At 43.9% G+C, this 13190-nt stretch overlaps 3 protein-coding genes across 3 annotated transcripts in view; 2 read left to right on the forward strand and 1 right to left on the reverse strand.

The window, feature by feature from the left end:
* Positions 1-1275, forward strand: part of LOC106815324 — a 12677-nt gene extending 11402 nt beyond the window's left edge. Inside the window, exons 18-19 of the mRNA XM_014819772.1 lie at positions 20-147; positions 312-1275. Of these exons, the coding sequence (XP_014675258.1) occupies positions 20-147; positions 312-358 (175 nt within the window). The 3' untranslated portion in view covers positions 359-1275. The remainder of the gene's footprint in view (positions 1-19; positions 148-311) is intronic.
* Positions 1276-1296: 21 nt separating this feature from the next.
* On the reverse strand, positions 1297-13102 carry LOC106815328 (peptidyl-prolyl cis-trans isomerase CWC27 homolog; the record flags this gene model as incomplete). Its single annotated transcript, XM_014819775.1, is given in 11 exon segments — positions 1297-2218; positions 2348-2481; positions 3115-3224; positions 3594-3703; positions 4297-4433; positions 4754-4867; positions 5155-5224; positions 5674-5771; positions 12059-12157; positions 12543-12686; positions 13018-13102. Coding segments are annotated over 11 exon segments (1258 nt in total), but the record flags the coding sequence as incomplete, so codon positions are not given.
* LOC106815329 (protein phosphatase PTC7 homolog) overlaps positions 9802-13190 on the forward strand; it is a gene marked incomplete at its 3' end in the record, with an annotated part of 13704 nt that continues 10315 nt past the window's right edge. The window contains 1 exon segment of the mRNA XM_014819776.1: positions 9802-10289. Within this exon segment, the coding sequence (XP_014675262.1) occupies positions 10070-10289 (220 nt within the window).

Raw genomic sequence — 13190 nt, forward strand, 5'->3', positions numbered from 1 at the left:
ATGTACACGTCTCTTCGCACGCAGGGTTCCGGTGTCCCAACACGTCTGAGTTCCACGCGATGGCGTCGTCGCTCGCGGCAACGCCCGAACTCATCCTGATGGAGGGCGGCCGCAACGACCTTCACCAGCGCGTCCGTCTCAACGTCAGCGCAGACGACGTTCATGTACGCGCTGATGGGAGGCGCAGACGACATGATGTCATAGACGATGCGATGATGTTCATAGAGGGCAGACGACGATCATGTACGCACTGAGGAGGCGCCAGAAAGACATGATGCTCATCTCATAGACGATGCGATGATGTCATAGAGGGGCAGACGACGTCATGTACGCGCTGAGGGAGGCGCAGACGACATGATGTCATAGACGATGCGATGATGTCATAGAGGGGCAGACGACGTCATGTACGCGCTGAGGGAGGCGCAGACGACATGATGTCATAGACGATGTGATGATGTCATAGAGGGGCAGACGACGTCATGTAAGCACTGAGTGAGGCGCAGACGACATGATGTCATAGATGATGCGATGATGTCATAGAGGGGCAGACGACGTCATGTACGCACTGAGGGAGGCGCAGATGACGTGATGATGTCATAGACGATGCGATGATGTCATAGAGGGGCAGACGACGTCATGTACGCACTGAGGGAGGCGCAGATGACGTGATGATGTCATAGACGACGCGGTGATGTCATAGACAATGAGATGATGTCATAGAGGGGCAGACGATGTCATCTACGCGCTGAGGGAAGCGCAGACGACGTGATGATGTCATAGACGACGTCGTGATGTCATAGTCGATGAGGTGATGTCATAGACGATTCCATGATAAGGGGGAAAAGAATCATGGGGGAAAGGTGAGCAACTGAAAGGGAAGCAGTAGGAAAGTGGCAGTGAAATGATATTGGGAAGGGTGAGGAAATGGTAGAGGAATGGCAGGTGGAAGGGTGCATGCTTGGCCCTGACATGCCAGCGCTTTCCTAAGAATCCAAGTTACCATTACCCCAATATTCTGATTTATTGTATATAGATTCGACAGCTAGGCTGTTACTTCAAGCATTTGCACCCTTCACCCACCGAAAATAACTAGGTGCCAAAATAACTTGGCTAGTTTTATATTTTAACACCAGGGGGTGTTACTTGGGCCTACAGGCTTTTTTTTATAGGGAATTACATTCCACGGCAGCCCTTGGGAGTTCCGGTGTGTTGCGTGTTGTATGTGTTTGCATTTATTTCTCGTTTATTAATAAACAATCTAATCAAAACTTCAAATAATAGTCGAAAGAATTTTTTGTGAGTTTTAAAAATCATTTACTACTGATCAGATCTCAAACTAAACCAACTAAGTTTGTAATCTGTGTATATATACATATACACACATTATATGTACATACATACACATACACATGTACACATACATAAAACACAAGACATCTCAACCATGCGCGATGGACAAAAATTGCTGGCAAGACTTGAGAGCTGAAAACAGATACGAGAATTTCACTCGAAAGACAACCGCCGAGTAATTACGCCTAATTAACGACTAATTAAGTCTCGTTAAAGCGGGGGGGGGATGATTCGGTAGTCTCGGCGTATGATCTGCTAGCTAATGAGATGGCTAACGAGACGTATGGAAACCTGGCACTGACTGGCCTCCTGGAGTTGGTGCGGAATCTCTTGTGGGCTGTGCTGCCCGTACGCGGCCACGCAAAGCCGGAATTAACGTGGAAGTGGCGATTCCGGAAGTACGACGGAACGCCGCGAGAGCCGGATGCATCACGGCCGGGGTAGACAGGCGGAAAATATCCGGAATCATACGGTCGGCAGCTGGCTAGCTCCAACTTCTCTTCCTGGATCATCCCACATCGCTGGGATGCCGTGCGGTTGCCGTGGCGACCGTTACCATGCCTACTAGCACAGCTTCTGCTCACTGAGCTCTAATCGCTGTCGGCGCTTCGCTGGGTGATGGAACGCGGCACTGTCGCGGCGAAGACCGTCGCCGCTGGTTGATCGGGTTACGCAGTATGGTCGCCATGACGACCGTCACCATAGCAACGGTTACCACGCCTTCTCCTTCAACTTCTGCTTGCTGGCCTCGCGTCGTCGCTGGTTGATCGGGTTACGAGGATCCGAGATCTCGAAGGCGTCTGCTTCGTGCACGTTCACGTCTCGCACCTTGCCCTCGTGCGCCTCAAACTCCAGCCGGTGATGCATCCTGTAACCACGGCAACGGACGTTACGCGGACGACGAGGCGGGCGCGAGTTTGGCACGCCAGGTGGCGCAGCGAGCAATGAGCGATCTTATAATGTATATTATATATATAATATCAGGCGGCTCACTCACCATCCCTCATCGTTGTCGTCGTCATTGTCGTCATCGTCGTCGTCGCCGCCCCCGGCAACCGCAGAATCATCGTCGGCTGCCGGTTCGTTCGCCTCCTGCAGCTTCTGTTGGAATTTTTTCAGTAGCGCGAGAGTCTGAAACAATCGGCATTAACCTGCGTGAGTATGACTCTGCATGCTGATTGGACGGTTGGTTGGCGGATTGTCCAATCGCAAAAATGCTGATGAGCGACAACACACGGCAGCCATATCGATCGACCCAGTTGGAATCGTTAACGAGCTTAACGATTATTAGTATGACAATTTTCGTTGCGGTGTGCATTGGAACAATTTGTCATTGCTTACTAACGATTTGATTTGATAGCTAGTAGCTCTATTATATAGCTTCATAGCTTTTTCGGCTTTAATTAGTTTAGCCGCCATATTGTTGGAACAGGCATCAGTTTTAAGCATGTTTAATGTTACGACCTACGTCAGAACAATGCCAAACCTCATTGTAAACGCTTACTAATGATTTGACTTTTGGTTCGACCAACATGACCGACCTACTCGCATCTCTAGTCATAACGACACACAGTGGTAGTGTAATGCCCACAGTGAGCTATTGGGGTAAGATATATATACTATATAGAGATATATACTATATAAGATATATATATATATATACTATATAAGATATATATACTATATAGAGATAAGTGACACGGTGTCGGTCGATCGACGAGCAGAAGTGACGTTCGCTTGTCATCAAACATGGCCGCCCGTTACCTGCTGCTCTCTCGCTCCCTTATCCTTCGCCAGCTGCTTCTTCTGCTGCTTGTACTTGTTCCTCTGCCTCTTTATGTCTGCCAACATCTCATTGTCTCCCTCGTCACCTGCTAGAGAATCACGGACACAAATTAATTCGTGTCAGACGACCGAAAGCGATAACGACGCCACCTGCAGGTCAATTACTGAAAAATTTCAACGAGCAGGTGAAATATTTTGTTGTATTTCTTAAGTCATTGACTTGGGATTCATGACGGGTTGACAGCCTAAGCTAATTATGTAATATATAATAATTAAATAATAAAAAATAATAAAAAAAATGAACATCTATCGTCAAAACTGATGATATGATAACAATACGCTAACTATGATATGGTGTCTATGAGTAATCAGTAGCTGGTAGACATCACGTGTAGGTGCAAAGCAGACACGATACCCTGTGTCATATGTCACACATATTCCTCCTCTAGCTTTCTCACCATCGTTGTTCGTGTCCGCTGCCACCTCAGGTTTCTCCTCTGCTGGCGCACCGGCCCTCTCTCTCTTGAGCTCTTTTCTAAGCTCCTTTGCCTCTTTCTTCAAAGATTCTCTGACAAAGAAAGATGCAAGACATGAGACGTTGTAACAAGAAGTGAGATTCCAAACATTGTAACACGTAGATGCAGAATAGGTGTACGTTCAATCTGATAGCTAAATTACATTCAATTGGAGTTTATATATTCGCGCGGTTTTCTAAGAGAACAATGTTTACATAGGGTACAGCTGTAGTATGTAGTAACTAAGTAAGAATGTATTTTCTGTATTTTCATTTTTAGTTTTTCACTGAATAAACTACTGACAACGAGACCTCCTGTCTTTCGTCTCTATCTGATGACAGTAAAAGAAGTGTGATGTTATAATGAGAAATGCGACATTCTAACAATATGTGAGACATTGCAACAAGATGTGAGACATTGTAACAATGTGTGAGACATTCTAACAAGAAATGACATTGTAACAAGATGTGAGACATTCTAACAATATGTGAGACATTCTAACAATATGTGAGACATTGCAACAAGATGTGAGACATTGTAACAAGACACGAGACACTGCACCAAAACATGAGACAATGTAAAGAGATGCGAGGTGTGGAGAGTCGAGACACTGTGATGAGAGAGAGAGAGAGAGAGAGTTGCTCACAATTCTGCCTTCCTCTTCTTCTTCTCGTCTGCAAAAAGTTCCACAGGTTCGTGTCCCTCTTCCTCCACCACGTCCTTCTTCAGCTTCTTGCGGATGCGCGACGAAACCTTATCTTCCTCTTCCTCATCCGCAGCTTCCTGCAATAAGTACACACGTAAATTACACGGTGCAACTTTAACTCTGCCTTCATGATACCTCATCTGCTGAATTGTTAAATCTTTTTTTCTATTACTTTGTTTTATCCTGATTTGTCCTTTTCTATTCTACCAGCAAAAGCAACACGAGGGTCGATTTGTTATTACTGTTATATTGAATGTAGCTGTGGACAGTAATTTTTTACCTCTTCCTACTAACCACGCGCCTTTACGCATTTTCTTACCTCTCCCTCCGAGTCGCACGTCTTCGCGTGTTTTCTTACCTCTCGCTCACAGTCGCGCGTCTTCGCGTGTTTTCTTACCTCTCCCTCTGAGCCGCGCCTCTTCACGTGTTCACTTGTTTCGACGGCAGGTACAGAGCTGAGTCTATCGTCGTTTGCGAGATCATGTGCGCTCTTACTCTTGACCTTCCTCTCCTGAGCGAGAAAAATACGATAATACAATCAATGTAATGTTGATATATAATATATTACATATCAATATTATATTGATCGTAACCGATGCAATTCGCACAACGGTGATTAAACGATGATGAATAAATCTAATCCGTACACATCTAGCAACTGGCGTTTCACGGCTAGAGAGGCAATTATGGGGATTAGCAGACCATGCATGGAAGTAATGAACGAGGGATGCACAGAGGAGAGGTAGCAAATGAGGGATGCATTGGGAGGATGGGAAGATAAATAGAAGATGCTCTGACCTTGGCAGCCTCCATCAGGGCTTCTTCTTCCTCCTCAGCCTCCTCCCCAAACGACAACAAACTGAAGTTCCTGTTCAAAGAAAAAACCGCAGGATACATCAGTTGTGAAAATAGATCGGAGATGAAAATCCCATAAAATCCACATTTACTATCTATTATTGTTAATATTTATATCGTTATTATTATTATTATTATCATCATTATCATTATCATCATCATTAGTATTATTATTATTATTATTATTATTATACTGCAAAATTTACGACATCTCAGTGACCCGATCTACCAAAGGCACAATCAATAAGTAGCAGAGCTGTGCGACCGTGCCACGCGACCAACGAGCAGCTAATGAAGATGCTAATTAACACACACCTCTAATTGGATTATCGCACGTGCGCGGGAGATAGAGCCTGTAACGACTATAGCTCGCACGTATAACGATCCATGTTCGCCACGCATCCCGCGATTGATCTCACTCTCGCTGTACGACAATCACGAGGAATACATTCTCACGCTTACTTGGTCGCCTTCGACCTGCTCTTGTGTTTTCTCTCGTCGCCCTCTTTTCTCCTCGCGAGCGATCTTGGAATGATGTCATCATACGGGTTTCCCAGTACCTGAGATAGTGAGCGTGACAGTGAGAGGTGGACGCGCCAATCATTCTCCCAGTGCCCTTACCCAAACAAACGTTTTCTGAGTAACTTGATTTTTTTGTTTCATTGCAACTATATATCAGGAGTGAATAAACACAAATGTTGATAGATTTGTTTTTATTCATTTCTGATTATATTACATTAGGGGGCAAATGATCATCAGGGGCAAATTAATATTATATATAGTAAATGTCATGTATTATTACCATTATTATTATTATTATTTTATGTTGCTATTGATGTTTTTTAGATGACAGGAATTGAGAATGAATTTTTCAACATTTGCCAATTAATTTCATATTTCGTAAAATCAATTTTAAAATCAGAGTAAAATTTCAAATTCAATTTCCAAATCTGACACAATGGTCGATCACAATGTGGCACAGGGATTACATAGTTAGCGCAAGCTGATAATTTCATGCAGACCATCGAATGGCACTACCTGCACATAGCAACCATTCTCTCCTGATTACACGTAGTTACATTGTTATGGGTACAGCACGCGAGGAGTGTTTTTGCTTTCGCTTCAGACACACTCACCTCTGTCGTGACGATTCTGGCGGGATACAGCGGCCTATCATCTCTGTCCACCTCCACGTCTCCCAACTTCGGCAGGTTGTAGACCGTGTTACCGCCACCTGGAACCACGGAACACCCCCCGGGTAACAGGTGGCGCCACCGAGCAGAGGTTGGCAGCATTAAAGTGAGGTTTAAGTTAGGCTTTCTGACCGTCTCGTATTATCCCCGACCATTAATATTATATTAACTTAATTAAATACTTACCATACCAGTATACTTAATGTACCATTATATTACTTAATATTACTATTGTATTACATAGTATCAGGTAGCTATACCATTATATTACTTACTATACCATTATATCACTTGATTTACTTTTTATTTTTACTTTATTGATTGTGAAGTACTGGACATGCCCACAGACTCCTCACACCTATAAGCGGGCAATTATTATCCCCTTAACGCGAAACAAGTGAACGTGCGCGCAGTCACCTTTCCGAAGACGGGTGTGTTTGTTCTGCAGCTCAGGGGTCTGTTCCCAGCGTGATGAAAAACTGGCTGCCATTGTCGGTCAGTCCGAATTCGCCATGGCAACGAGACCGCGTCGCACGAAGCGCAGTCTCTGATGAAACTCATCCTGCGAAATATTTTGGTGCATTTAAAAAAACAGATCACCATATTTTACCAAGAGGGAATTCGATTAGTACGAATAGATGATAGTAAATGCACATAATGTATGAGACAATATAATAACACTATTACATGTCCAGCCTTTGTTAGCAGACACCTTAACAGAATGCCGCACCCAGTCTATAAACTATAAAGGACACTTGTATTTTCTTCACGTGGAAGTTATACATAGAACCAGCCTCTATAGTATGAACACCTACCTGCTATAACAAGAACACATTTGTGGATTTTCTTTTAATGATTCTTATATACATGTCTGACTGTTATATCGAATATGATACCTTGAAAGGTTGTCCGTAGATCGACTCTCCCCCGCTGCCTGTGCCCTGTCGGGTCACCACCCTGTCAACGATGAAATCTTCACCACTCTACGGAACAGAATCACACCAGGACGATTGCTAACAGCAAGCAGATATACCGTGCTGTGGTTTTCTTCGCTAACCCAGTGAACTGGAATCTGGCATCTGCGAAAGTTTCACTGCGTAGCCACGCGCTTACCGTGATAAATAACGCAGGGCTATAGCTAGCCATGGGGTTGTGACCTAGCTGGGCCGGAAAGCAGCCGTAGTTAGCTTTTAGCCGAAATGGCACCTGAGGGTGGCAGAGCCAGAGTTTTTTTGCCACCCTGCGCTAGAAAGGAACTTATTGAACAAGCGGAGTTCAACGACTCCCGACCCTCAAAAAAAGAGGGATGTCCGCAGCAAAATGAGGAAAGTCGCAGTCTGAGTCCGTATCAAAATTAAAGATATTAACAATAACGCATGTGCTTATTTTTAAGATTCTTGATCTTTAAGATTTACGATCTTTTACGATGTTTACGATCTTTTACGATGTTTTACGATGTTTACGATCTTTTACGATGTTTTACGATCTTTTACGATCTTTACGATGTAAGATTTACGATCTTGATCTTTAAGATCTTTAAGATCTTTAAGATCTTTAAGATATTTAAGATTTAAGATTTAAGATCTTTAAGATCTTGATCTTTAAGATTCTTGATCTTTAAGATTTAAGATTTGATCTTGATCTTTAAGATTTTTAAGATTCTTTTAAGACATTGGCACGTCTGCCAAATGTTTTTTGGACATTAGCTGAACAAATACAGTAATTCCGTGAGGCCGTGCTCCGGAACGAACTAGTTAGTATGACAGAACTCTAGTAGTAGTCTCTAGTCTCTAGTTAGTAGAGCATGCACCCTAACCCTAACCTCACCTACTCCACTAACGAGTCTAGGGGAGTCGCCCTACGCCTACTCCCTAACCCTAACCATATCAGATAGTTACCATGCAGGGTACGTTTCTGCAGTACCCTGGGGGACATAGACCCTATGAGCCTTACTGTGATATACCTCGGATATTACTATACCTGTGGAATATAGTGCCGTCATAATATCCTTCCATGCATAACTGGACGAAATTTCTGCATGCTTTTGGAGCCTCTTTGGACCACAATTCGATTTCGATTTCCCCACATGATGTATGCAGCAGAACCTGTCGCCGATTACAAAACAATTGGCTACATAACTTAATATTTGAATAGCGCATGCGGCAGGAACACCACATAAACAAAATTATTGCTACCCACTTACATACTAGCATTTATTTGTATCCGAGCACACACAGCAGTGTCGCTGAGCGCCGGTCGTGGCTCGTATCAGGTACTACATATTATGCTACCCGACTGTACGTATCATATATGTATACATACACAAGCTGCTATTTTTCTTTCTTTTCCAAAGACTTGTACTAAAGAAGGTGGAGGCCTAACCCGTAACCCTAAACACAGGTACATAATATATGCTGCAGAAGATACAGCGTCTGGTAATAGTATACATAACGTACCTCGGCGTACAGATCTGCTCAAGTACCTCATACGACAAACGACCCCTTCAGCAGCAGTGTCCAGTTGCTCAACAACAACAGCTTGTCACGCAAGCGCTTTCAATAACCACTGGCAGCAGGAACAAGTCCGCCACCTACAGCTACAGCACACACGCATCTATTTACTATATATAGACAACGTTAGTCAATAGTGCAAATCCACTTGAGGCACCTTAGGTATTCACGAAGTGATCTCCACTCTGCGGACAGCGCTTCATACTGCAACATCCCCCGGCGTCCGCCAGCTTGCGGCATATCCCGCGGAACTGCGCGTCTCAGCCGCACGCACATGCTTCAGCCGATCAACAGCCAAAGCGGCCGTGCCACGCCAATCTTGTATCAATGTCTCTCGTGGCCTTAACACTACGTTGTCCTACGCACGTGCTAAACTTAGTGAGAGCCTGGTTGGTTTAACCCTAACCCTAACCCTAACACATTCTTCGTGAACCTAAGGCTAAGGAGTAAGGTTATACTTTATGACTTAGCCGTCTCCTAGGGTTAGTGCGTTTTTTTTTTTTTTTCTGCATCATCCTTTGATATACGGCAAAGTCTGTGCATCAGTTGATGATACATAGAAAGTCTGTGCATCACTTCGCTGATACCTAAGGTCGCCTAAACGTGGATTTGCGTGAACTATATTAAGTTACTTATATATTATAACAAGATTGTGATTTGCTGGATGCTAATTCGTGTACTACTTTGTAGTGCGATAGATGCAGGTGTGCTGTAGCTGCAGGTGCGGACTTGTCTTTTGTTAGCCAGTGGCTTTAACGAGCAAAACAACGCACTTTAGGCCCGTTGCAACTTTTATTAATGTCAACGTACCTTCCCGTTTGTTGGTGGTTCTTGTATGTAAATGTTACTCATCTTATAATAAACAATAAATTACAATATAATTATAACTCAGCAACCACAAGTTACAGTTCTTCGATCACTGCATGGCAGCGCCACCGCTTGGTTCATCGATAGAATTTCGCCCTGGCCGTTTTATTTTATGTGACACTTGCACACATAAATTTCCCAGAGTACACTGCGCTCGACGTAGAGACGCAGCCAAATTTCGAGCATGGCAGTCGTCAGCTGAAAATAAGCGCACTGGTTCTGGACATTTCTCTGTGCAAATCAGTGACGCTTCAAGGCTCTGCTAGTATTCGCCTCGTTTAGCGTGAAATGCAGTCCGTCGTAAAATATGGCCGGTACATCGTAAGGGCGCTATCGGGAGTAGCCGTAGCCGAGGTTCCGGTCAAACATTTTCGCCTAGTGTCAGCTGCGAGTGGAGTCGCCAAGGACAAAGGTGTCAAAGCAACAGTGGCCGCTCTCACCGTACGTAGGAATGTAAACGGCGACGATGCACACTTCATCGCATCGAATAGGGTCTCGGACGTATTAGGTAGGTTACGGTTTGAGTCAGTTACTGAGTTAGCTATGTGCGAGTGAGGGCCTAACTGGCTACTTAATACTATTAGTATTACAGTATTAGTATTACTAACTTACTAGGCCTACGTAGTCAACGTCGTTGACGTTGGTTGTTGTTGTTTACTGTGTTTATATTATAATGTACACACTCACACAGTAACACTTGGCCACGACCCACGTTACCTTCTGGCTTCTCACTAGGCCTACATAGAGAACGAAGTGCACTCCTACGACGTGAAACAGTCGTAGAGTAGAGTTGTAGGTTTGGGCTAAAGCAAAGCCAAAGGGGTGGACACACTAGGCGATTTTCCGTGCGGTCGAGCCCCCCGGCTAAAATCGCCTAGTGTGTCCGGTGAGTCGTGGTCGATTTTCGAGTCGGCCGGCTGAGTCGCGCGACATACAATGCGCGCCCAAACAATGCAATACTATACAATGCGACTATACAATGCTCTACTACGCGCGCCCGGATGTACAATTCATCAGCCAATCAAATGGTTCCCTTTTCAATCATGTGACTATCATCACCATTCAGCCGGGCGGCTCAATCGCATGAAAAGTCGGCTATAGTGTGTCCACCGATAGTCGCCCGATTCAGCCGGGCGGCTCAATCGCATGAAAAATCAGGTAGTGTGTCCACAGCTTAAGCGACACTGTACTGTGTACTCGTACTCGCATGTATTCGTTGCGACCCCGATTTTATGTTGTCGGATTATACTGAGGACTGTTGCTACTGTTTACAGTAATGTTGACATTGGTATGTGGTCTCCAATTGTACGTGTGTGTTCTGTCTGCACCAGCACACACAAATATTCATACAATTACAATGATGACACAATTACGCACGCACAAACGCAAGCACATGATACGCTTGTATAAATAACACAGAGATTCTCAGGCGCACATGTGTAGGCGGACGCATGCACACACAAGTCAAACATTTGCATGTTTATCAGTGATTGAGTACCTAACACTTCCTGCTGCCTTATCTTCCGCTACTACAAAGTAACAAACTGGTAAATGTACAACGTCGATAGCGGTACTCGTACAACTATCGTAGCCCTTATTGAGTAGCAAGTGTTTGCGTGGGACGAATATTAATTCCGATGGATGTAATCAAGAGCATATATAAAGAAGGGTGCTTCTTATATCCTTCTTTATATATATGCTCTTGATGTAATTCAACTCCGATCCCAATTTTCTGTGGCAAGGTCGTGAGATCCTAAATTAGGATCCTAGTGCTTTAAAGCAATATAAATACAGCTCTGCAGTATATTAATCAGGTGATGCTAATGGCATGGGCCAGTATGTACTGCCAGAGTAGCTGAGATGCTTTTAAAATGTTGAAGGTCATAAAGGATGAAGTTTGGAGCCCGTAAACAAAGTAGTCTATCTAGAGTACCGAAGTGTGACGTCACGTTGGCAAGACAACGAAGAATGAATTTTTCAACATTTGCCAATTAATTTCATATTTCGTAAAATCAATTTAAAAATCAGAGTAAAATTTCAAATTCAATTTCCAAATCTGACACAATGGTCGATCACAATGTGGCACAGGGATTACATAGTGCAAGCTATACTGGATACATACTGGATTACATAGTTAGCGCAAGCTGATAATTTCATGCAGACTACGGATGGCACTACCTGCACCTAGCAACCATTCTCTCCTGATTACACGTAGTTACATTGTTATGGGTACAGCACGCGAGGAGTTTTTTTTGCTTTCGCTTCGAACACACTCACCTCTGTCGTGACGATTCTGGCGGGATACAGTGGCCTATCATCTCTGTCCACCTCCACGTCTCCCAACTTCGGCAGGTTGTAGACGGTGTTACCGCCCACCTGGAACCACGGAACACCCCCCGGGTAACAGGTGGCGCCACCGAGCAGAGGTTGGCAGCATTAAAGTGAGGTTTAAGTTAGGCTTTCTGACCGTTCTCGTATTATCCCCGACCATTAATATTATATTAACTTAATATAATACTTACCATACCATTGTATACTTAATGTACCATTATATTACTTAATATACTATTGTATTACATAGTATCAGGTAGTATACCATTATATTACTTACTATACCATTATATCACTTGATTTACTTTTTATTTTTACTTTATTGATTGTGAAGTACTGGACATGCCCACAGACTCCTCACACCTATAAGCGGGCAATTATTATCCCCTTAATGCGCGCCGCGAAACAAGTGAACGTGCGCGGCAGTCACCTTTCCGAAGACGGTGTGTTTGTTCTGCAGCTCAGGGGTCTGTCCCAGCGTGATGAAAAACTGGCTGCCATTGTCGTTCAGTCCCGAATTCGCCATGGCAACGAGACCGCGTCGCACGAAGCGCAGTCTCTGATGAAACTCATCCTGCGAAATATTTTGGTGGCATTTAAAAAAACAGATCACCATATTTTTACCAAGAGGGAATTCGATTAGACGAATAGATGATAGTAAATGCAATAATGTATGAGACAATATAATAACACTATACATGTCCAAGCCTTTGTTAGCAGACACCTTAACAGAATGCGCACCAGTCTATAAACTATAAAGGACACTTGGTATTTTCTTCACGTGGAAGTTATACATAGAACCAGCCTCTATAGTATGAACACCTACCTGTCTATAAAGAACACATTTGTGGATTTTCTTTTAATGATTCTTATATACATGTCTGACTGTATATCGAAGTTGATACCTTGAAAGGTTGTCCGTAGATCGACTCTCCCCCCGTGCCTGTCCCTGTCGGGTCACCACCCTGAACGATGAAATCTTTCACCACTCTACGGATACAGAAATCACACAGACGATGTAACAGCAAGACAGTATACCGTGTGTGGTTTTTTCTTACGCTAAAGTGAACTGATCTGG

The sequence above is a fragment of the Priapulus caudatus genome, unplaced genomic scaffold (assembly GCF_000485595.1).
Source record: "Priapulus caudatus unplaced genomic scaffold, Priapulus_caudatus-5.0.1 Scaffold1090, whole genome shotgun sequence".
Lineage (NCBI taxonomy): Eukaryota > Metazoa > Priapulida > Priapulimorpha > Priapulimorphida > Priapulidae > Priapulus > Priapulus caudatus.